At 57.5% G+C, this 23,644-nt stretch overlaps 10 protein-coding genes across 10 annotated transcripts; 5 read left to right on the forward strand and 5 right to left on the reverse strand.

The window, feature by feature from the left end:
• Positions 1–418: 418 nt before the first annotated feature.
• On the forward strand, positions 419–3,891 carry GGTG_09179 (hypothetical protein). Its single transcript, XM_009227023.1, has 4 exons — positions 419–851; positions 924–1,193; positions 1,267–1,424; positions 1,520–3,891. The coding sequence occupies exons 1-4, from the start codon at positions 428–430 to the stop codon at positions 3,659–3,661; spliced, it is 2,994 nt and encodes a 997-aa protein (XP_009225287.1). The 5' UTR covers positions 419–427; the 3' UTR covers positions 3,662–3,891.
• On the reverse strand, positions 3,666–6,646 carry GGTG_09180 (hypothetical protein). The gene is made up of 2 exons (XM_009227024.1): positions 3,983–6,646; positions 3,666–3,897 (listed from the first exon to the last, which is right to left on the reverse strand). The coding sequence occupies exons 1-2, from the start codon at positions 6,535–6,537 to the stop codon at positions 3,798–3,800; spliced, it is 2,655 nt and encodes an 884-aa protein (XP_009225288.1). The 5' UTR covers positions 6,538–6,646; the 3' UTR covers positions 3,666–3,797.
• Positions 6,647–7,509: 863 nt separating this feature from the next.
• Positions 7,510–8,600, forward strand: GGTG_09181 (hypothetical protein; the record flags this gene model as incomplete). The annotated part of the gene is made up of 4 exons (XM_009227025.1): positions 7,510–7,574; positions 7,665–8,110; positions 8,162–8,362; positions 8,461–8,600. The coding sequence occupies 4 exons, from the start codon at positions 7,510–7,512 to the stop codon at positions 8,598–8,600; spliced, it is 852 nt and encodes a 283-aa protein (XP_009225289.1).
• A 198-nt stretch (positions 8,601–8,798) lies between these two features.
• GGTG_09182 (hypothetical protein) lies at positions 8,799–9,686 on the reverse strand (the record flags this gene model as incomplete). The annotated part of the gene is made up of 2 exons (XM_009227026.1): positions 8,799–9,062; positions 9,144–9,686. 2 exons carry the CDS (start codon positions 9,684–9,686, stop codon positions 8,799–8,801), a joined length of 807 nt encoding a protein of 268 aa, XP_009225290.1.
• Positions 9,687–10,137: 451 nt separating this feature from the next.
• Positions 10,138–10,488, forward strand: GGTG_09183 (hypothetical protein; the record flags this gene model as incomplete). Its single annotated transcript, XM_009227027.1, has 2 exons — positions 10,138–10,167; positions 10,363–10,488. The coding sequence occupies 2 exons, from the start codon at positions 10,138–10,140 to the stop codon at positions 10,486–10,488; spliced, it is 156 nt and encodes a 51-aa protein (XP_009225291.1).
• Positions 10,489–11,185: 697 nt separating this feature from the next.
• GGTG_09184 (hypothetical protein) lies at positions 11,186–11,782 on the reverse strand (the record flags this gene model as incomplete). Its single annotated transcript, XM_009227028.1, has 1 exon — positions 11,186–11,782. The coding sequence occupies one exon, from the start codon at positions 11,780–11,782 to the stop codon at positions 11,186–11,188; it is 597 nt and encodes a 198-aa protein (XP_009225292.1).
• Positions 11,783–13,854: 2,072 nt separating this feature from the next.
• GGTG_09185 (hypothetical protein) lies at positions 13,855–14,250 on the reverse strand (the record flags this gene model as incomplete). The annotated part of the gene is made up of 2 exons (XM_009227029.1): positions 13,855–14,004; positions 14,161–14,250. 2 exons carry the CDS (start codon positions 14,248–14,250, stop codon positions 13,855–13,857), a joined length of 240 nt encoding a protein of 79 aa, XP_009225293.1.
• A 728-nt stretch (positions 14,251–14,978) lies between these two features.
• Positions 14,979–17,151, forward strand: GGTG_09186 (hypothetical protein; the record flags this gene model as incomplete). The annotated part of the gene is made up of 5 exons (XM_009227030.1): positions 14,979–15,383; positions 15,486–15,588; positions 15,670–15,738; positions 15,811–16,413; positions 16,587–17,151. 5 exons carry the CDS (start codon positions 14,979–14,981, stop codon positions 17,033–17,035), a joined length of 1,629 nt encoding a protein of 542 aa, XP_009225294.1. The 3' UTR covers positions 17,036–17,151.
• A 152-nt stretch (positions 17,152–17,303) lies between these two features.
• On the forward strand, positions 17,304–19,354 carry GGTG_09187 (hypothetical protein). The gene is made up of 2 exons (XM_009227031.1): positions 17,304–17,523; positions 17,585–19,354. The coding sequence occupies exons 1-2, from the start codon at positions 17,503–17,505 to the stop codon at positions 18,833–18,835; spliced, it is 1,272 nt and encodes a 423-aa protein (XP_009225295.1). The 5' UTR covers positions 17,304–17,502; the 3' UTR covers positions 18,836–19,354.
• An 899-nt stretch (positions 19,355–20,253) lies between these two features.
• Positions 20,254–23,436, reverse strand: GGTG_09188 (hypothetical protein). The gene is made up of 2 exons (XM_009227032.1): positions 20,999–23,436; positions 20,254–20,912 (listed from the first exon to the last, which is right to left on the reverse strand). Exons 1-2 carry the CDS (start codon positions 23,413–23,415, stop codon positions 20,810–20,812), a joined length of 2,520 nt encoding a protein of 839 aa, XP_009225296.1. The 5' UTR covers positions 23,416–23,436; the 3' UTR covers positions 20,254–20,809.
• Positions 23,437–23,644: the final 208 nt, after the last annotated feature.

Genomic DNA, 23,644 nt, shown 5'->3' on the forward strand with positions numbered 1-23,644 from the left:
TACCGCGCCACCACACTACTGCCCCTGTCGCAGCTGCAATGGAAATATCACCGATCCATCAATCCAATGCGACAGAGGTAAAGCGAACCTTCCAGTAAAGCAAGATCACGGAAAAAAAAAACCACCAAAATCCTGGTCTAGTTTGCGCAAAATTAGCATGTATACAAAATACAGCAAATCACTGCGGAAAAAGAAGCCGGCCCGACGCACGCGTTCTCATGGCTACCAAGTAGACAAGTGAGGCCCCCAATGGCCAGACATGTCGGGTTGAGGTAAGGCTGCGGGTGGGCAAGGCAGAGTCAACGTTCCACCATATGTGCATGGTGGTGGCGCAGTCGGAGTGCCAGTGTGCTAGGCTTTCCAGCTGCCAGGGTAGGGCATTCTCACATGTCCCTTTTTAAAATATTTCTCATCGCCGCCCTGTCTCATGCTCCGAGACGGACGAGATCCTCAGCCTGAGCGATTCGCGATCGCCGTCCATATCAGCATGCCTAACGTCCAAGTCAGGCAGAGGCGCCCATCCGCGACAGGGCCGCGGCTGCATGTGCCCGACTGGTGGAATAGAGATCCGTACAGCCACGGGCCACAGCAATCCCGACACCTGGTGCCCAGCAACGCCGGGCTGCCTGGCCCCAGCGGGCGGCATTCCTATTCAGCGGGCGCCCCTCCAGAGAATAATGCCAGATCCCGTCCCCATTCGTGGCGGGATGACGAAAATGATAGCTATAATGACGATGCTTCCGAGTCTGACGACTACTATTCGCGAAGCGCAGATTCCGGTTTCCTCAACGACGGCGATGTCATAGTCCCAAGCTACGACAATGCCGGATTCCATTCCAAATGCGACCCCGGTAAGCAGCCGACCAACCGGCCATTGTGCCCGGGAAAGATATGTTCTAACACAGCGCCGTCAAAAAAAAAAGATGAACCAGCCAACGTGGCCATCAACCTCGAGCTTCATATCACTGCGAACATCGACCACGAGTTGGACACCTTCGAACGATTGAGGCGTACTGGTGACGTGAGGGCAGCTCACGAGTTCTTTCGTTGCAGTCTCGAGGCCTACACGTCTGACGACCTGTATGTCTCCGTCAAGTACGCCGAGTTTTTGCTCGACGTTGGCGACTATAAAGCGATTACGGCGCTCCCGGAACCCAAGGAATATATTTCCGATCCCGGATTCACGAAAGCTGGTGATTTTTCATCTCGTCCCTCCAGAATCTCCCACCCTCACTCTAACCAGTACCCCACCACACACACTTCTAGCATCTTACGGGGCTTGGACACGCCTCTTGCTCAGCTTCCGTTGGAAGCTCACAACGGGCTTCGCGAAAAGCATCACCGGCGGGCGCAGTAGCGCATACGGTGATGCAATAGAAATGCTAGACGGATTTACTTTCCACACACCCCCGCAACATTTCGAGGTGAACGACTTAACTTCATCCATTGCCTTTACCTCCCTCGGGGCGACCGGCGTGCCATATTGCATTGCTAATGCGAGGACGAGAATATGAAATAGCTCCAACTAATGGTCTTGGTTCTCCGGGTTTTGCGGTTGGGCTACCAAGGGCTTCATCCCGACTTGCAGTCGAGGCTTGTGGGTTGGATCCAGTGGGGTAGTATCGTGGACAATCTCATGGATGATGGTCGCGTTTGGGATCTTTGCGATTTCGTCGCAGCGACGCATTGGCTCCTGCCGGCCATGCCATGGCTCAGCCACAAGGGAGTTCAGCCCTTCGATCCCGGCTCGCTGAGCTCCCGCCCACAGAACTCCGAGGCCGCCATCCTCGCGAGCTTGAATCTGGCGGTAGAGTCGTGCCTCAACCCGCCGATCACCGTTTTGAATGGCGTTTTGACTGTGACGCATAAACATCGCCCCTTGGCGGCGTCTTTAGCGCGGCGCATCATGGAAGACTACCCGGAAGCCGTGAGAAGTCGAGCGTATCTACGATGGCTTCTTTACGAGGCGGCAGCTGAAGGTTGTGAGACCGACCCAGAAGTCCGAAGAGTGCCCTACACATGCACAGTCAACCCGGCGTACTTGAACTATCCAGGGACGACATACTCCTTTGGATCAGGTTTTATCTTGCTGCCAGTCTATTCACCGGCTGGAACAGAAGTTCCACTCTGGGAGCCGCTGCCGATAACGCAAGCAGGGTACAGAGCGGCGTTGTTGGTGCTCGAGACGGCCAAGGGGATGGGCGATGTTCCAACTCAGATCCTCGCTTACAAATTGCTGGCCCTGCGAGATCCAGACCCCAGCCTGATTCTATGGGCAATCTGTGACCTCCAGTCACAGCAAGGCGACTGGTATGACCAGCTAGAGACACTCGCCTGCCAATACATTGGCTGCAACGACAAGGGCTCGAGGAGGAAGCTCCTCGACCAGCTGACGGCGCTACAAGAGAGGGTGGGCCCAATGTCAGAAATTGCGCGCGGCAGATTAGACGTCGTCAACGCTATAGTGTCGTCTCTCCAATACGCCTTGGGCGTCCCCAACCAGCCTACTCCCTGGAACCCAACACCATGGAATCCCAGCGTCTATCAACACCCCGTAGCTGTGCGGCCCCCTACGGTACGCGATGCTCCTGGCTTTGGGTACTCGCGTTTGCGGCACGTATCCGCGGCACGAGAGAGGTCACCACACATGGTACCTGACTACCGGAAGGATTATCAGCCTGCACCGCCACCGGGCCGCTGGCCCGCCCATATTGAAAGCATCCGTAAATGGGAGCGGCCAAGCGCGCCCACACCTCCCGAAACCCAGGAGGCCGTCGATGCCACCAGAGAAGAAGCTGCGAATGCGTGGGGTGTGTCAAGGGGTACTAAGCCATCATATACAAGCCGGAAAATAGGAAAACAGCGAGAAGAGCAACCAAGCGCTGATGACGGACGGCGGTACTCGCCAGTCCCGCTGCCTTCAGACCTGTCGATGGTATCTGTTGCCGCTTGTGCTAGCGAGGCGAATGCTACAGACGGGAGCCCAACCGGCGGCCGCCAAGACAGGCCTCATGGCCCGGATGACGGAGCACCTGTGATGGATGAATCAGCGGCGCGGCGCCATGAAGGAGAACCCCGCCCAGGCGGGAGCAGCAGCCGTCACCGGACAGCAGGGGCTGCGCCTCCTGCTAGCCCTGGGGATGCTCTTCGCCGCCGAGGCGACCTCCTGGCGCCGCCGGCTGGGGGGCTCAACAGGCCGCCGCGGCCGTCGTCAGTGACGAATGACGAATGGCTGGCGGGCATTTACCGCTGGAGGGCCGGGGAGCGCGCGAAGGGGAAAGCTCCAGCCAGCGACGATGAGGACAGTGGTATGTTCGATAGGCGAAGGGTGTCCTTTGTCGAGGTCGTGGATGCCGACGAGGACGACGTCGGCCAGGTGGTCGATGCCGCAGAAACAGCTGCCGCAGGGGCTGCCTCTTCTACGAACCCAGGAGATGATCTTCGCCGCCGAGCCGAAGTCTTGGAGCCTCCAGCCTGTGATTCCAAGAGGCCGCCGCGCCCGTCGTCAACGACAAACGACGAAGTCCTGGCGGGCATTGACCGTAGGAGGGTCGAGGAGCTTGACCACCAAAGCAGACAACTTACCGCGATGGTCAAGTACCAACCGCCGCAGACTTACCAGGCACCACATGTTTCTGACGAGAGGCCGCCCTGTCTTTGACGAGGGACTGCGCAAACAGAAGGGATGTAGGCAAAGATACATGCAACTGCCAAAGCATGCTTCTAGATATATGGAAAGCCCTGCGCCGTGCCCAGTCCCAGCCCCCTGCAATCACCCCTGTGTAGCGCCCTGCCTCTTATATAAGGCGAAACTGCTCAAACTCCTCCTTCTTCACATCCTTGTCTCCGCTCATCTTGGCTGTAATGATTTCGCCATCCATGATGCCGTGCACGTAACTGTTTTGAAAGCGGATTCAAGTTAGCAAAAGCCTCTGGTTTGTATCCAGGGACCTCTATATCGTCAAGGGGTGTGCGAGCGTACCTTTGTCCAACGATGACGTGCCCCTCTGGGTAATCCCGAAGGATGAGCGGGACAGGAGAGCCGAGAAGGACCACGATCTTGTCCCCGGCTTGCGCATCAGGGTGCCCGACTCCAATGTAACCTTTGGACGTCCGGAACATGCTCATCCAAAACGAGAACATGTTCACTTTTACGAATTGACCTCGCAAAAAGGTATCCATGGCGAGAACCAGCCCCATGTTTCTCTCGTGTCGAGGGTTTGTTGGGGGAAACCTGCCCGCGAATTGGGCGGGCCCGGAAGCATTCTCGCCCTCGCATCTTCCAAACCGGGCGAGGTTCAGAGGCTCGTCCATGGCCCTTTCACTTGTGATGTACCGGTCGAGGAAGATGGTGCGCCAGAACGCCTCGTGTAGAGGCTCTCCCGTGGAGGGGTAGGTCCCTGGCTGCGACAGACGTGCGGTCGATTTCCAGCTTTGGATTGTTTCCATGAGCTCGTTCACAATGGCCGGGGCTGCTTCCAATCTCCCTTCATGGAACAACGTCCGCCCGCTCTCGGCAAGGGGACTGCTTAGCATCGGGCCAACTTCGACGATGCAGTCGACCGTAACTCCCCGCGGGAGAAACACCTCGTCGTAGGCGGCGAACTCTAGCGGGTAGGGCGATTGGCGGTGGAAACCCGCGTTGTACAGTTGCAGTGTGCTAAAGTCCGGATTTTTTGCTGCGGCTCCTTGATCTGGAGCGCTCGCGCACGCTGATTTGGACTCCTCCCGCGCCTTCTTCTCAACCAAATACTCCCAAACTGGTTTGTACGGTGAAAAGCTGCCGATAAGGATAGAGCAAAACTGCCAGACGTGAGGACGGATTAAATCTGGCGCCCATGATGGGAGTGCGGGCCTCTGCGCGCCATGTCCCTCCGAGCCTCTCGGCACCGTTTCCCAGGCTGAAATAACTTCTAGGGACCCCGTGCTCTCGAGCCAGTACCTCGCAGTTCGGACACAGAGCCGCCGGGCGTCAGTCTTGTAGTTGGGGGTAAAAATGACTCGCTCACGGCTTTCGGTCGGCAGCAGGCCCACGAGTGCATACACCTGGTCGCGCGCGTCCGTGGCCTCAAACTTGTGCGTAAGCGTCACAAGATCCGCCATAGAGGCGGGTTTGATCCTGCTCGCAAGCACCGAGCTCTGTTGCAGGAAGAAGAAAGGAAACACCTTTTCGATTTCGGCCGAAAGCTCCAACAAAACATCCATTTCCTGTTCTCGGAGCGATGGGACGTTGGAGGATATGAAGAAACCTTCCATGCCCCAGCGCCGCCGGGCAAAAAGGAATAGGATGAATTGTAGAAGTGGCCAGCGCATCGAGCCCGACCCGTACTCGACAGTAGCCTTCCTGGCCAAAATGAGCTCCTGCAGCACCCAAACCCTTCTCCACCACGGCTGCGCAAGAACCTTCAGGCAAGCCTTAGCCGTGTGGGTGCTTTCTGGCAGCGGCTCTGGCGTCTCCCTGAGTGCCTGTTGAATCATTGCGATCGCTCCCTCGGCCGTCGGAGAGCTCGGAAATCTGTGGGAATACCTGTCGTATGGCCCCGGCTGACCCGGCCGCGAGGAGACAAAGGGAAACTCGAGCGTCACCTCATTCACCAGCAGGGCGTCGAATTCCTGAACCTCGGATGCGGGCCCATGTGTAAGGCCGTCGAATGCCCCTGCCGTTGCGTCGGCCTCGAGTCCGAGCCAGACGATAACGTTGGCCGCGGTGCGGTAAACGTGGTCCATTTGTGCAACCTGCTGGGCCCTTTCCTGTAGGTTTGTCTGGTCTATGCAAACCGCGTCGATCCATAGCAACCTTGGGTCCCCAGCCTGCGGCCGCAGCTGGCGCAGTGCTTCCCCTAGGTTCTTCCCCACACTAAAGGGAAAGCCGTTGAGTTGGATGGGCTGCATGGTATCGGGCAACTGTTCGCCCCATACGTAGGACAAGGCCTCGTACTGCACATCTGGCAAGCAGACCGATTCGGCGAGCGTGCACTGCAGCATGGACGCCGAGTCCTCGGCTGGCAGGAGCTTTAGGAGCCTGATATTGCGCGGTTGGGAGAGTGGCTGGTAAATATCGGCCGAGGGCGATGCCATCGGCCCGCCTCTCCCGTCCGAGTAAAGATGAAGACCACAATGCACAATCACCTCTCTCCACTCCGCCGGCAGTTTCGCCACATACTGGTCTACAAATCGCCGGCGCGCCAGAGCGGCGTGCACATGCGCTTCCCCTCGCAAAATTTGTCGCAGGTAGGCGGCCTTGGCGAAAACGACGGCTTCATACGAAATGGTGGCTGGGTACGACGTGCCATCGTGTGCTTGAAGGTCGACCTGGCAATTCGCCACATGATGCGGCTTGGGGTCGACGCGACATCGGGACCCGGAAGAGTCCAAAAACCAACCACAAGGATCGGGGACTGCTTGCCAGTTAGCCTCAAAGGTGCCGGGGCTGAGAAGTGGGAAAACGCGATCTCGCCAGGTCTCCTCGACCGTTTGGTCGGAGGGGGACGGTCCAATCTCGTCGAGAAAGGACAATGAGTAGTCGGAAGGCCTCATGGCCGTGAGCGAGAGTCCAGATATCGCACTGCTTGAAGGAGATCGCTCTGCCCCTGGACACAAAAAGAGACGGAAACATGTGGCAGCTAGATGGATGAATAGAAGAGTGGGCGACGCATGGACGGAACCACGGAAAGGCGGGCGCTAACTAGTCGACGGCAAAAGAGGGGTCCATTTTAACCCGCATGGAATTATCCCGCTAAAGAGGCTGACAAGAGCACCGATTGAGTCCTCGCGCTACAGCGGCTGTAGAATCTGCAGGCTAGCACAGAGCCTCAATTTCTGGTTTGCATCCAGACGCAACGCAACATTGATTGGGTCTGGCCTCACCAGCCCACAATTGGGGGCGATCGCCCGCACAGAAGGAGCGCCCAGCTTCCGTAGGCTTCGTGAGATAGAGTCAGGCAACCTCGGAAACCTATCAGTCCTACAGTAGGGAAGGAGTGGCCGGGCATCAAATTTGGTACGAACCACCCGTGGTATCTATCTATTGCTTTCCTAGAGACAGCGCTGAAAGGGCGGCAGAGAGTGCGGCAGGCATGGACGAATGTTGATCGTCGCATTGACGTGGGGTGCCCTTCCTCGGGATCGCGGCTGCAGGTTATCCACGCACGTCTGGAAGGCGCACCCGATGCACAGGTAGGTAGGTCGACCTGGTCAACAAACAGCCCGGTTGTTTGCACCTGCCGATACTAGAATCGAACACCGTACCTCCTCTTCTGGCATCGCGGTGCGAGCCACCTCGGGAAGGCACAACTCAGCCCGGAGATTCTGACTCCTCAAGCATCTCCTGAGGAAAGATCGACCACTAACGGGGCTTTACTCTTGGGATCACCCCTCTCAAGCCTGAAAAGCACCTTGCGGCCAAACACAACGACACCAACTTGGGTTTGTCACTTCATGCTGGGCTGCTTTTAACTCTCGAACCCTCACGACAAAATCGCACCATCGAATTTGGATCAAGCACCTGGCATGGCAAATCCGAACGAAACACCAGGGCTCTGCCCAGATTGGGCGCTGACCGACTCCAACGTGCAGTAGGTTCCTATTCGCAGCGAAGATCAAACAACAATCGTGGGTTGGATTTGCTAGGACTTGAGGAAGCTGACGCTCACCCTTTCTTCCAGTGTCGCACGCGACCGTGCTTGGTTCTCCACGTACACGCCGTTCCAGACCATCCTGAACGGCAGCCTGCAAGTTGTTGGCATCGGCGACGTCCACCTCCCAGTCAAACTGTTCCCGAAGCGTTCCGGCCCCGAATCCCACGGCACGCTTCATCTGCGGAACGTGCTCCACGCGCCTACAATCATCTGCAACGTCGTCGGCGACGGATTTACAGGCGACTATGACAGGACCAGCTGGAGCTACGACGAGACGGTGATCAGCACGCAGGATGACCGACGGCTCGGGTGTTTTCTCGGCCCCTCCCCCTTGGTTCTTCAGCTTAGCGGCCCTCCTATCGGCCCCGTCGTTGGCCCTTCAACGCTTGAGCCAGGTGTGGCCTATATGCTCAGCGTCTTCTGGCCTGACTCGGAGCGCCAGAGGTGGGCGGCAGCACAGACTGGTCGCTTGGGTTCGGGTTCTGGTAGCAACCAGGAGGCGTCGGATTCCGGCAAGTGAAAAGACAAGGCTGAAGACGCGCCGTTGGCGCCGTACACGGCAGAGGAGAGGGCTTGGCTGAAGCGGGAATGGGGAAGCGAATTCGAGTTTCTTAGGACTTACGGACTGAGCATTTACAAGGATGAAGACTGCGAGGAGGGCAGAGTGATCGCAAGGGCGATGATGAATGAGGACGAGGACACAACCCCGTGGACATTGGGAGCTTGTAGAATTTGCATCGGACCGTCAAACCGGCCTTTCGGATAGGCCACTTAGATCACTTATGTACCCTCTATACTGGAGCCAAAAGCATGACCACCGGAGTAAGGACTGCAAGGCTGATTCCCATGGCCATCCTCGCAGGAGCAGCCGGCGCAAGGACAGTTCTCGCCGTGGCTGGAACATGGATCGCCAAGGCGACTGGCGCCGATCAGGTTTCAACAGGCACTTGCGCCTCGCGCTGATGGGTGACGATCGAGACGTCAAGGAAAAAACAGCATCTTGTGTTTGCTGGTTTCTTTTTGTCGATATAGGTAGGGGAGGACTCCCCACAATGACTTTTTATCGCAAACCTATTGGTGCCACCTTTTCCAACGTCTCCAAGCCGCAGCACACCGTTACAGTCCAGATCGCCAGCGTGACTTGCCCTCTTCAGGTGCTTCTTATGACTGGCACTGGCGCAATTTGTATGTGATGGTCTGGGAGACCTCAGCCTCCGGGCGGCCCAGCACCTCGAGCGGACCGAAGTACGCCAGGGCAGCGGTGTCGGTGCTCACGACGCTTGCACGGAAGTTAATGTTCAGAAGGCCCACCGAGCCGCCATTCTTGCCGGCGCACGCCGACCAGAGCTCGTGCCGGACAGCCGTGTCGACGAACTTGGCAAGCCGCCTCCCATCGGGGTTGGAAATGGTGGTCTTGGTAGATTCCTGAGTAACCGACGACATGTAGTCAGCAGTCAGCAAGGGGAACGGCCACTCAATACTGGAGGAGTGACTAAAGTGGCTCACGGTAACAGCGGCGTCGTGGCTCCAATAGCTGGTAACGTAAAAGTCGACACGGGTGCCGCTGCTGTCCAGCACCGAGAAGCCGCGGTAGCCAATCAGGTCCGGGCTGATCTGCCACCCCTTCTCGCCGACGCCGATGTTCAGGTGCGCCTGGCAGTTGGCGGTCCGCTTCCGCGGGTCAAAGTCGGAGCGGCTGGCCACGGTGAAGTTGGGCACCGTGAACTGCAGGCCCGAGATCAGGTCGCCCGTGACCTGCATGTGCGTCCCCTGCGGACACCCGTTGCCCGAGAAGCTGATGGACGTGATGTTGGCGCTGGGCGTGTGCGGCGCGGGGGTGGACGTCGCCGTGGGGGTGATCGATGTGCCGGTCGATGAGCTAGCGGAAGACGAAATGCCTATGGGCTCGAGGACGCTTGTGGGGAGCTCTGTCGGCGAGATGGGCTCGATAGACGTGGCGGGAGCAGCGGTGCTCTGGTCGACGAGGCCCTGAGCTGCGCCGGCTGCCGCCACTGCCAGGAGGCAGGCGAACTTGGAAAAGGAGCCCATTGTGAAGCGCAACGGGTAGACCAACACCAGCAAGGTGAGGACACTCAAGGAGATGCAGTTAAGGATATGGTGGACAATGTCGGGCTCGGCGTCTGCTCCCAGTGGTACCAGCAAGAGGCAAGCTGCTAGGCAGGAAGTCACCCAGGAGACATCATTTCGAAGGCGGCATCGGCAAGCCATTTATGACGACAGTGAGATGTTCCCAAAAAAAGAACACGACGTGACCAAAACCGGCTGCTCGGTTCAAAACGGCCCAGACGACAGATTCTTGGGAGCTGAAGCTCCATCCAGTCCGGCGTCGACCCTGGTTGCGATATTAGCCGCGGCAGGAACAATTTGGAGGCGTAGATTGCCTCGCTACGAAAAGACCACAACGTCGCCCAGTCCGTTACCCGATGCGGCGGCTTGGCGCGGAGACACGCCAATATTTCCCACCCTGCCCGTCATTCCTATGGTCGAACCGTGGCTGAGCCTTTACGACGTCCGTCGGGCGGAGGGCATTCCTATTTATAGCTGCCGCATGGCTCGTCAAGGGTCGCGAAGTTTACGATGGACATGTAACCCGCCTGAGCCTCCCCAGTGGATGAGAAAAATGGGAGCTGGTACCGAACATGCTCTGCCTGCATCGAGTAGGGAATTACTCGGGTCTCTTATTGCTAATATATTGGAGATCCAGGCTACTGGTGCTATCGGCCTCGATTGGCTCAGTTCCAGAGACGCCACCGTGGCGCGTTCACCGTCGGGCATGGAGACGAGCTATCAATCCCCATGGCAGCTCCTTCCTGATGGCGGCGACAAATGACGTTTTCGCAGTCAGTCATGTGACCCAATTGGAACCCATTGGGAAAACTCCTCCTATTGCGCTGGACTTGGTTTGATTGGTCCTTTCTGAGACCTGACATGGACAGCCCTCGATACCAAGACTGATTGAGGAGTCTTCGAGACGCTTCCCATGATGGCTTTCGTTCGGTCTGCTCGACCCCCAATCATCGCCCACCCGCCATACCACACTATCTCCGTCGCCCCAGCCTCTCCCAAACGGGTCCCTTTATTCGTCCGTCTACACCTATCGCATCTTCGCTCTCTCAAATCTTCGTCTCGACCGCAGACTCAATCGTGCCCTCGACCGCGCAGCCCACCAGTCCTGCAGCTCTCAGCATACCAGAGCATTGTACACTGTTAGGTGAAGGGGCACAAGCAAGCAAATGATCATTTCATGTCTCGTAACCACGAGTGGTTTTCGGATTTATTTGCTATCAGGCATATCAGGTTGCGTCGTCCTCCTCCCTCTCGACCACCCGAAACTGGAGTTTACTGGGAGAGGTCACACAAGAACCGTTTGGTCTCGATACCCAGAAACCCTGCCGACTCTCGCACAATGCCACCTGTATGTCACTGCAGGACAGAACTCGCAGCATCTGCACCCAAGGCTGGTGGAGCAGCACCACCAGAGATCGGCCTCATGCTAGTGGAAGGGGAGAGGCCAAAAGCAGGCCACCTCAGCAGTGGTGGGAGGGCGAGGACAGGGCGTCGCCGCAGAAGTCGCCAGTGACCCGCATGTATCCCAGGGCGGAGGACCCGGGGGTGCCCTCGGAGCCGGCAATGTACCTGCCGCACTCGTCCGTGATGACGCCCAGCCAGTCGGCGTAGGCGTTGGCCGAGATGCCGAGGGTGGACCGGCCCGACAGGTTGCAGACGAAGGCGACGACGGAGCGGTCCATGATGGAGTAGTACGACATGCGCGGCGAGATCCACGTGTGCCCGCCGAGCTGCGCCTTGAGGTTGTCCACGACGGCGTCGCAGTCGCCCGGGTTGAGGGTGAAGCCGCAGCCGCAGTAGATGTTGTCGCGGCGCTTGGACAGGAGCGGGTTGCCGGCCTGGCGCGGCGTCACGGGCGCCACGGTGGGGGCCTGCAGGATGGTCGTCTCGCCCTCGGGCTCCGACATGACGAGCATGTCGGCCGTGAGGGGCTCGTGCACCTCCTTGCCCTCGGCGTTGTAGTAGGCGCGGTAGACGCCGTTGGCCTGGCCCTCGGGCACCTTGAAGGCCGTGGCGAGGGTGAGGGAGGAGACGAGGAGTGCGGTCGGGAAGAGCATCTTGTCGGTTGGAGCTGTCGAGGCTTGTCAGGGCTTGTGGCTTCTGTGGTGCTTGTGGTAGAGGGAGAAGATGCTGATGCCGATGAAGAGGGAAAGACATTGGTGGTAAACGGGCTTGGGGGACGTGGTTTTATAGCCGGATATCATCCTCCAAGACCGGAACAAGAAGCTGTGATCCTGTCCTCTCACCTTCAGGACTCGACCGCCCCGCTGGCTCGAACATCGTCAGTCTTGCCTTGGAGGAGGATTCTGCCCATGCCCGTAGACTCCAAGTCTAGACCCTTCGGTGACATTAGTCTCCGTCGTCAACCTGTGCTGGTGGCCCTGCAGGCGTCCACTTCCGTAAGGCCAGCTACAAGGTCTCTGCGCCGCCACCATTAGCCTATGCAAGGCCAGAACGTCCGCGCGTCAAAGACGTGTCGCTGTCAATACGGCGTAGGCTGAGCATTGCACGGGGATAGGAATATCCACCGACAAAGGTGCGGCATGGCCGAAGTAGGCAACTCACAAAGACTAGGGGGGCGGCGAAAGCGGGTAGGCCCGCCCCCACACTATAATTCCTCTGGCCATGGTGGATTGAGGCCTCCCGTTAGCATCACGCCTTGGGTCCCCTGGGCCTCGGTCCGGGTCACTGCCCCATTCCCGCCAATAGATAGCCGAAGCCTTAACAGGACGACGATCAAAGGCACGGATACAAGAAGAATGAAGGAATCTGCACTTGATGTGCCTGCCAAGCGCGCCTGCCCCGTTTTTCTCATCTCCAATCTCAGATGTCAGATGGACCAAGCTCAGTCGGCCCCAGAGGCCAAGAGGTCTTATTGAACTGCGCCACGCAAATTCCATGCAGGAGCCATCTTTACGTCGATGCGGCGCAGTGCTGTGCGGCTACCCTATTAGTTAAGACTTGCTAATAAGTATAAACGAATCTTTCAATACGAAACTGTCACAAAGGAGACAGTGCACACTGTGGAGGAGGCCTCAGGCGTAGATATCAGCTGCCTGAGGCATCGGAAGAGCGGTCCCTCTGCCTAGGAGCATATGACGCTTCTAGGCATCAGGAGGGAAGCTTAGTAAGCAAGGAGGACAGGTGAGTCATGTGTATATAAAGGGCAGAGGTCCCTAAGGGGCCCTGCACTTTAGATCCTTTCCTCCTTAGAGCAAACCAACCGGAATAGCCTCACACCGTGCCTATCCCTTCTGCCTGAACAGAAACTAAATGAGAAAAAGAAGGATCTGGTATCCAATAAGCTTGATGTGTCCTACACCCTGGCATTCGAGCCTTGGTCCAGATGGGCAGCGCCGCTCCCTCCTATCACCGCTGAAAAAGTCTTGCTACTAAAGCATTCTGCTACAGCGCCACATACGCGAAGAACTTTCTGCGCGACAAGGAGGAAGTCCTCCGTCTGCGTAATTGCAGGAGGTCGTACACGATTATGTGATCAAACACAAGATTGGGTGGGAGAAAGGGCCGCTCTGCCACACCTTCGAACAGCTGTAAATAGATGATGACAATCCGGCGATAACTGTTGTGTACAATTAGTGTGGCGAGAGTAAGGGCTTCTCATTTGTATCTAGTGGGGTAAGGGTAGGGTGATACAATTATAAACACCTACCTGAAGCCTGGCGTGAAAGACGGAGGGGTATTTTTGGTACCTAGAAAAGGCAATCATCATCGCGTAAAATCTTCTACCACAGACAGGGTGCTTATAGCCGTCGTCTTATCACTATGTCGATGAAGCAGACAACTGGGGAAATACTTCCGATATCGCTGAAACTTGCGTCAGCTAGAATAGGAAACTCAACAGTTGGTGCGTTTGGGCCATTTGGAGGCTCACGAAACGTGCGCTCCCATAGTATTGCAGTCGAATGAAATTATTGCTTTAAAATCTAAAGCCCGTGGCTAGAGATCGCCTTGGCTACATATCTGTCCGCTTTGCGAGTGGTGGCCAGAACTAAGCAAATACGGAAGTGTGCTTGTGATTTTTGGGGCAGTAGGACCATAATTACCTTTATATGATAAATAATTACCCAAAACGACGGCAAACCCAAGAACATAATCACTAGCAACACCTTCACTGCTTCTGTCCTGCATGTTCTTCAAGCTCCTTCTCAGCCTGCTCACACAGCCTTTCGGCCTGGGCCTGGGCCTGGTACGACGGCAGTTTCGGCCCCTTGCCACCTGCCCGGCTTTGACTCTCAGGCGAGTGGAGGCCCAGAGCTGGCTGCACGCGGGGGTGCGGTCATTAAGCGTAAACCAGCTTGTGGAGATGCGCATCGGCCCGACGATAAGAGAGTAGCACTGAACAGCGCCGCACATCATGGTTTGGAGCGCGAGGCCAAGAAGATGGGCGCGGGGTTCTGCTTGGCAGGTTGCCCACCGAGACCGATATTCGCGCGCCGTTGAGAGGATGATCTTGCCCGGCTGGGGGGAATGTCCTTGTCCGGGCTGAATCTTGGGCCACAGTCATGGCTATGGTTGGCGGTGGTGGGCAGCCGTAGGCCTGAGTTTGCTGTGGGTCCGATGCCCCCGTCCCGTCGGCGGCTGCAGGATGATGGGTCCGAGGAGACACGATTCCGACTTATGATGTCAAGATATGTAATTGACTACACCACCAGATGGACGACCACTGGGTGTGTGGATCCTGTTTGAGATTCAAACCCACGCCAAGGGAACACGGCAAGCTCGGCAGGCCGGGTAAAAGGCCAGTCGGAACGGAAGGCTCTGTTTTCGCTTTTGATGTGCCTTTTGGATGTGTGGAGAGTGTGGCCACTTATGCGGACCACCCGCAGTACTGCGCACCTGGGCACATGGGCTACACAACCAATAAGATTGGATGAGATAAGCTTGTTCTCGGTTATAATACCAAATTGCGCGCGGGAATAGCCTGTATAGTCCCCAAGGCCCTGATATTACTCTCACAAAAGACACACGCCATGCTGGCCAAACGGCTCGCCCCGCGTCCGAGAAATGGGAGGGCGTCCGGGGGCATATATCTAGATCGACTCCATCCGTCCTCAGTCGTGGGTAAAATTCTGTCTGCAGCGCCGCTCCAGCACCTCAAACTGCAGTCGTTCCGTCATCATCTCTTCCCTCCGCGAACCATACATAAAGCCTCGTCACACCGCAGCCCTATTATCACAAGCCAACTCCCCAACAAGCCCAAATTCCTCTACAGCACGCCGCACCGTGCTCGCCATGTCTAGCTCCATCGTTGCTGATGGAGTAGGTGCGCAGCCCCAGCTCCACTCCCCACTGCTGGGCCGCCTGGCCGCCCTCGAGCTCGACAACTCCCCCGTCATCGTGGCCCTGCTCCTCGTGCTGCTCGTGCCTGTTGCCGCGAGCGTCCTCTTCCGAGCAAAGAAGGGCAAGCGCGCCCCCTTGATGAACCCTCCCGGCTTCTTCCAAACCAAGACCCAGGTGAAGAGGAACTACCTGAAAAATGGGCTCAAGATATTCAACGATGCAAAGCGACAATATCCCGGACAGCCGTTCAAGGTCATTGCCAGCGCCGGCACATTCACTATCCTTCCCAGCGATCGGGCGAATGAGGTGAAGAGCATACCGCCGGAAAAGCTCAACTTCAGGGCACAATTTAGCGATGTAAGCAATAAGCCTAATATCGTTATAAGACCAACCATTCCCAGGGGTGGTAAATACGACGTCAACTCCCAGGCTAACTCCCCCATGTGAAAATTTCCTCAGATATGCCCCATCGACATAGCCGGCTTTGGTGCTTTAACCATGTTAAACCACCCGCGAGGAATTGTTCAGGCAGTGGTAACGAAGCGGTTAACGAAGCGGCTTGGTAAGTATGGAAAAGTTCCTGCCGCAGGCCGTGCACGGCCAGATTGATGTTAACGCAAGCTGCATCCAACTCGTCCCTTAGCCACCGTCACAAGCCCTCTCGCCCAGGAAACGAAATTTGCGATGTCGAAGGTTTTTGGGGAGAATAACGGTAGGATATCTTGACTTCGAACTTGCCCTCACCGTGATGAGCCCCAGCGGCCACTAACTGCCGGAGCTAAAGATTGGGCTGAGGTGACAATCTACCCGGGCTTGCTCGATGTTGTCGCCCGAGTCTCCTCACGCATCTTCCTCGGGCCCGGCCTCTGCCGCAACCTCGAATGGCTGGACATCACAAAGAATTTTGCCTCGCACCTGATGATGGGCATGTCAGGCATTCGAGTATTCCCGAAACTTCTCCGGCCTTTCGCGCACCTGATCGATCCTACAGTTAGGGAGATGCGCTCGCGCTACTTTCAGGCCAAGGTAATCGTCGACGGACTCGTCCAGCAGCGCGCAAAGGAGCGAAAGGAGTGTCTGGCCAGCGGCCGGCCGGTGCCGGTGTACAACGACTCTATCGAGTGGGGCGAGCAGGAGGCCGACGGCGCCGCCTTTAACCCGACAGACCTGCAGCTTTTACTCTCGTTCGCTGCCATCCACACAACTTCGGATCTGGTCACCCAAACGATGTTGCATTTGGCTTCGGAGCCGGAAAGCATCGAGGCCCTTCGGCAGGAAATGATCGATGTTCTGCCGGTCAGGGGGTGGAAGAAAACGTCTTTGTTTCAGCTGAAGCTTCTCGATAGCGCCGTGAGGGAGGCGCAAAGGACCAAGCCCTTGTTCTTGGGTAAGCCCCTACCTCATTGTCACTCTTCCTCACTCTTTCTTCCTCACCCTCTCTTCCTCTCGCCCGCCCGCCAGCACTTGTTGTACTTTTTGTCGTGGGCTCGCCTCTCATCAACGAGATGACGGTTTAACACGCAAATGGCATGGATGCTAACTGAAATAAACCAAATGTAGCAAACATGATCCGATCTGTGATGGAAGACGTCACGTTGGAAGATGGGACCCTACTATCTAAGGGCGAGCTTGTCGCTGTGGACGCTACGAACCTCTGGGACGCCGAAAGATACAAAAACCCGGAAAAGTTCAACATTCGCCGGTTCCTTGACATCCGCCAGAACGAGCCCGGCGGCGAGCACCGGGCCCAGCTCGTTTCCAGCGCGTCGGATCATATCACGTTTGGCTACGGCAAGTACATGTGCCCCGGCCGCTTTTTCGCCGCCAACGAGATCAAGATGATACTCTGCTTCATGATCATGAACTACGACTGGAAGCTCGCGCCGGGCACGACGCTAGAGCCCATCTACTTGGGCACGGATCCGATGATAAACCACGAGGCCAAGCTGATCTGCCGCCGGCGGGAAGCCGAGATTGATCTGGCTTCGCTCCAGGCGGAGCAAGAGTAGCTGCGCCGCCATGTCGGGCAGGGGCGCCACCAATGACTGTCGGTTCTGGTACGAGCAGGTGCCGGGAAGCCGCCTTGGCTCAGATTCTTACGGATGGCAGCGTGTTCAGTAATCGCCATGGCTACTGTCATTGATCTCATTGATATTGAGTGGACGTGACCAGCATTGATGCAATGGAGTGGAGTGAATGTGCGTCCGCCTAACGCTATTTAGGGCCCAACTTAGCCCGTGCGAACGACGCCCAGGAGCAAAAAACCATGCATCCTCAGCAACCTTACCCAACGCTTCTTTAGCGAACGTCCACAACATTGCCATCCTCATCCATATTAAGCGTCTGCCCTCCGGTGGCTCGCTTGAGAAAATCCTATTTGGCTTTTTTTTCTCCGCTTAGCTGAGGCCCAAACCTTCGCTGCCCCCACCGTCCTGTTTGTTCCCGCCGCCATCTCCCACCAGCCATCGACATCAAAATGGCCGGCAGGGCCAGCATCGTAAGTGTCCCAGTCATCCATCTCTTCGAACGCTATCCAGCTCAAACAAGCATCGCGTCAGCTCGCCCTTCTACTAGGGCTCGTCCTGCAGTATGTCTGGACAAGGCGGTCAGCTCTGGCCGCAATGGTCAACCACGGGCCGCCGTACAGCGGCCTGCCGTCTGTCGCCGCCTTCGGGAACGGCAGCGTGAGGCTGCAACACGAGGTCCGCAATTGCGAGGACGCGGTCCTGCTCGAGCACGCCCACGCCCACGCCGCCATCCTGAGCTGTGATAGGGGCAGGGACGGCTGGAACACAGTCATGGGCGCCTTTGCCGAGAAGCGTGACCTAGTGCCCAACGGGGAGTTGTTCTTGTATCGATACGAGGACGCCGGCGAGCACGATGCCCTGCAGAAGATCCAGCTGGTCGGATATGGTGGGGAGGAAAGCGAGGGCGATTTCCACCCTCTCGGGATCGAGTACCACGCTCCGAGCAACAGGCTTTTTGTGGCCAACCATCACAGACACGGCTCGCGCCTCGAGATCTTCGGGCTCGACCTAGATGCCACTCAGCCAGTCGCTAGACACATCCGAACGATCACGCACCCCTTGCTCAGCTCGCCCAACTCGATAGCCGTCGTGTCGAAGAACGAGCTGTATGTCACCAACGACCACCTCTTCCCCGTGGGAGCCCATCCCTGGCTGTCCTCTCTGGAGACATACCTGGCCCCTCCGCTCGCCTGCGTCATCTATCTCAAGCTGGACGACCAAGCTCTGGAGCCGACCTCCCAGGCAGATCCCGTGCTTGAGGCCCACAAGGTTGCCAGGCTCCCATTTCCCAACGGCATGGCCCTCTTGAACAGTACCACGTTGGCCGTGGCCGCCACGAGCCATCTCGCCGTCTACCTGTACGAGATCGGTCCCAAGCTTGCTGATGGCAGCAGCAGTCCGGAAATACTCCGCTTGCTTGGCAAGGTGCCGGTGCCCTTCTTCCCCGATAACATCTCCGTTGACAAGCGCGGCGTGCTCCTTATTGCAGGCCACCCGCACCCGGGCGCCCTGGGAAAGGTGAAGGAAGCGCGCCGCGTCTGCATGGACGCTCTGCACGGATCAGGGGACGCCGAAGCCGCCGGCTGCAGCGGCAGGAAAATCACTGCGCCCAGCTGGGTCAGCGAGTGGACGGAGGAAGCAGGGCTGAGGCACATGTACGTCGCACACGACGGGTTCGGATCGAGCAGCACCGCTGTCAGGGATGTCGACAAAGGCCTGGGGATTATAACAGGTCTGTATGAGGAGGGTGTGTTCGTCTGGAAGGAGACCTGGGAGCATTAACACTGTGCATCCATTGGCATTTTATGTGACGTACAGCATTTTAAGCCCGCCAGACCGGGCCGCGCTGAGTTGTACGAGCTGAGTGGCCTAAAAGAGCCTGCTGCTACCCCAAGCGTTCCGACAGCAGCAAGCATCGCAGGGCTGAGGATACGAATAACGAGAGCTCGAGCCAGCAAAAGCCGAGGAGGAAGGAGAAGATGAGTGAGAAGCAGGGGGTTGTGGACGAGCATACGAACGACGGGGGGTGGGGAAATGAGGAAAAAAAGAAAAGAAGAAATAGAAGAGGGAGAGAAATCAGAAAACACTCCAGTGGCGGGAGGCGGATGCGGGGCCAACCCTATTCCCCAATGCTAAGATAATATAGTCAGATCTATTCTCCCTTTGTCGGAGCGCGTGGCCATCACCTTCCCGCGCCTAGGCTAACTGGGTATCCATAATCTGGGCCGCGGTCGACACGGATATTCCCAGGGAGACGTGGAAACACACCATCTGCAACCAATTTTCTTAGAAAACGCAGCGGGCACCGTGTTGTACGACGGGGTATTATCATCCCGCGTAGCAAACGGATCCTTGGATGATGAACGGAATGGCTTCCGCAAGAGGACCTCACAAGCGCCGTGGGCGGCCCTTCATGTCACAGCTCGCGACTGAAGCTCCAAGGTGCCTGAGGCCGCGCTGCCCAAGGCGCTCGCCATCCCGCGTGAGCTGATTGAGGACCAGTCGCCGACAGGAAGCTTCATGGTCGACCCCATGGCTACCTTTGCCACCACTATCAACCAGGCGAAGCCGCTCGGCCTACCCAGAATCTTCGAGACATCCCAGAACGGGGACCAGCAATAAGGCCAAGGGCGCCTTCCCCTCCTCGCTGGCCAAGCTGGTCGGCGGCTACACGCGTGAGGACCCGAGGGCACCGCAGGTGATAGTGTCGCTGTTTGATCTGGAAGTAGTGGCAATCCTTTTCGCTCACATGACCTCGATGCTGCCTTACTTATCTGCCGCCGTCGCGGACCAGGCGCGCAAGCACTGCGTCGAGGCTTCGGCTGCCGGCGACAGACCTTCCCTTCCCGGTCCCACCCTGCTACATCGTGGGCTTGGCCGGGGCCATACGCTTGACGTTCGAGACGAGCTACGGCGGAATCGCGGACTAGACGCGGGCCCAGTTCGGCTTCATTGTGCGGGACCTGAACGTGCCCGGGGTTTAAAATCTCATGTCATCGGGTTGAATCGAGGTAAGCGGCTGGCCAATGGATTGGCCGTTGGACGACCGTGATTGACCAAGCCATCGATCAGGTAGGCTCTTGTCGACATCGCTGCGACGCGAAAAAGGGCAGAGCTGTGGGCAGAGAAGCATTCCAATCAGCAAACAAGCAGTGTTACAAACCGAGTTAATGGCATGCACGTAGAGCCTGGTGGCTTTTGTTACATTTTATGTTTATATTAACAGCGACTGTTACCAGTCTTCTATCTCTACAAGGAAAGCTGCCCGAAGCCAGTCCGAAAACGTAGGCGTCTGGGTCCCACCCAGACGCAAAACCCCCCCTGGTCCCATAAATAGAGGACAATGTCCTCATGGACGCCTCCCGAAAAGAAAACACCACCAGGGAGGCCTCCCCAAAACGCCATGCTATGCTCGCTAAAACTACAGGACAAAACATGGTAAAGAGAAGCCCTTGAGAAAGCAGGCATGTCCGCCTCACGATGCGTACGGGTATGTGGTGTGCCCTGGTAGAATGGGCAGTGACCATCTCGAGGGCAATGACTACACAGACAAGAGATATGCGTGGCTGCTGGGCATAGAAGCAGCTTGCTTATACGACATGGGAGGCTTTTCTGGACAAAATAAATAACAAAAAAAGAAACGCCCTTGGGGATCAAAAGTTGGATCACCTCGATCCAGCCCGACTGGAGGAGCAAAGCATTGGGGAGCAGCCCCTTGGGCACTGCAGTGCAGCGCAGACGGTTGCCATGCTTGCTTTACTTTCGCGAAGAACGCGGAAGCGCGCGAGGGAGCGAATCGCGGACACTCTTGGGGAGAACAGGCTTCGGAAGGTGGACTCCCATCGGGGGCTGATAGGAGCTGAAAATAGAATCATCCGAATTAGCGGCTGAAAAGATGGATGTAGTGGTTTAGGAAAGGGGGTCGTGGAAGGACAGTAAGCGCACCCGTTAGCCAAACCCATACGGCGCAGCTCCTTGGCTTCGTCCTTATCGCCGTCGGCGTCCTCCATGTCAAAATCTTCCTCGTCGTCTTGGGCGGATGGGCTTGCGATCGTAAAAGAGCTTGAACCGGTAGCCCGTCGCTGGGACGGAGTTTGAGGAGGCTTGATTACAGGGTGCGTAAGGCGACTGGTCTGCGAAATGATACTCCTAGACGCGATGTTGGGAGCTGTGGCGCCATTGCCGGCCTCGTCAAGGACGGGGATGATGTCTGGTTCAGCGACCTGGCGGTTAGCTGGCTTCATAGGCTTGGCCGCGGTGATGCGGGGCGGCGGCGGCGGCGGCATCATCATCCTGGCCGACTCTTCCTGCGCAGCCTTCTTATGTGCCTTGAGGAATCGCCTGACCAGGCGCGAATCCAAGTTCTCCTGTGGCTCCCAGGATGGGTTGATGTCGTCAGACCAGTCGCCTTTCCAACGAACCAGGAAGAAGTACACGGCGGCTCCGTCAATTATCTCGATCTTGACTCCCTCAAGCTGCTCGACCTCATACAGGGGCTGTCCGTCGACGGTTTGGGCGGGGGTAGCCTCAGTCGCCTGAAAAGCGACAACAGAATCAGTACCACCCTCGGCGTTGTTCGACGTGTCATTTTTGGTGCCGAAAGGCGCAGTGGAAACGGATCTGGGGCGCTGGACTTGGGTCTGGAAGATAGGCCAAACAGACTCTTTGCCTTTGGCCTTGTCCGAATAGACGGGTTCCTGGCCCTTGTCTGGATGGACAGGTTCCTTGCTCTTGTCTGTATGGATAGGTTCCTTGCCCTTGGCCACGTAGACGGGCTCCTTTCCCATGAAGGTGTAGACGGGCTCCTTTCCTTTGAAGGTGTAAATGGCTTGCTTGCCTTTGCCAGTGTACTCCGGCGAGGGTGACCGCTCTGGAGCAGCGGCTGAGTGCGCGTCGTCGTCGTCGTCATCATTAGAGACATACCACATCGGCGGCAGGACAGCGGCTGATGAGGAGGAGGACGCAACGGCCGGCTCACGCCGCTGGCGAGCTCCGACGCGCGCAGCGACCTCTGGGCGAGCCAGACTGGGAACGCCAGTGCCGCCGTAGTCGCTAGCCTTGGTTCCCTTGGGCCACCTGCCGGGGCCTCGGTCTGTTCCACTACCCTTCTTCTTAGTAGAGGCAGCGTTAGCCGGCAGAGATGGTGCCACGCTCGCAGGGTTTGACAAGGGCGCATATGCGTTGGCAAGCTTGGACTTGGCGATCCGCCCTGGGAGATACTGGCTCACAGGCGCGTCGTCGAGCCGGACAATGGTCCTTCCAGCCGCTAGCTCGTCGTAATCGTCGTCCAGCTCCTCAGCCCGAGCATTCCTCCGAGCTTGCTCTAGAAGAACTTTCTGAAGCATGTCATCATCATCTTCGTCCTCGACTTCGTCGATATCCATACTATCCTCAGCGGCCATGTCCTCTGCATCGTAAAACTCGATAGGCTCGCCATCTGAGTCGAGATCGATGTTTAGGTTGTCATGCTCCTCGCTTTCGACGTCGCCTGGAATAAGGCCCGTCGCGCGGGTCTTTTGCGGCGTGGACAGCGAAGGTCCGCTGAGGGAGGGCTGGCTGGACCGCAGGGCCTGCTCTTCGGCCTGAACCTCGTCGGCGTCGGCCAGGATGCGATTCTTGAGTGGGCGGCCCGCCTTCTTCCGAACGGGCGCATTTTTGATAGCCTCGAATGCCGCCTCCTGCTGCTCACGCTCGCGCCTAAGACAGTCCTCGAACTCCCAGTCCTCGATGCACCTGGGTGTAAGGTATTCCTGGGCCTTCGAACAGTCAATCGCGACACGCGCGGCCGGTATATCAGTCCAGCCAACGAGGTAATAGTAGCGGCGCTGAGCCTTGGAGTCGGGAAGAGGGCCGGCGGGAAGCACGAGCTTGTCGATGATGTAGCTCGTAGTGTCGTCTGTCTCGGGCTGCAGACGGATCTTGCTCGACGGAGGTCCAGAGCCGGGAACGTAGGTGGGGTAGTGTGACGGAGGTGGGCGGTTCGTGATTGGAATTGGAATCGTGATGCTTGGGAGGGTGGGATCTTTGGGCGTGGTGCCGGTCGCGCCGTGGCGTTTAGCACGCTTCGTCGGCCGGCCGTCACCCATTGTGTCCTTGCTCACTCTTCTTGAGGCTGTCAGCGAAGGGAACGAAGCTTTCAAGGCTAGGCTATCGGTCCTCGCGCCGTGAATGCGAGCCCCAGGTAGCAGCAGGCAGCAGGTACGGTAGTGGGTGAAGAGAGTGATAGCCGTTCGACGAGTCCCGGATCGTGACCACTGCCGCGGGGAGGCTGAGGCGGGAGCGAAGACCTCGATTCTTGGCCTGGTGGTGTGAATTCGCCGACGAGGAAGGTGCCATGGCGAGCACAGACAACACGCGCGCATGGGTTTTGGTCGCGCCGCTGGGACCTGACCGCCTGGCAGATACGGTTTAACATGGCGTAAACACCCCTGCCTGCCCGCGCTGCTCAGTTGAGGAGGGGTGGAGCTTGAGCTAGAGTTAGAGCTGTGGGAGCCGTGCATCTCCTCAAGCCATGCCCAGGTTTGTGTTTCTCTCTTTTTAAATGATTCTCTGAGCTTGCCACTGTGTAATTCCACTACCCTTATAAATACT

This window comes from Gaeumannomyces tritici (genome assembly GCF_000145635.1).
Source record: "Gaeumannomyces tritici R3-111a-1 unplaced genomic scaffold supercont2.5, whole genome shotgun sequence".
Lineage (NCBI taxonomy): Eukaryota > Fungi > Ascomycota > Sordariomycetes > Magnaporthales > Magnaporthaceae > Gaeumannomyces > Gaeumannomyces tritici.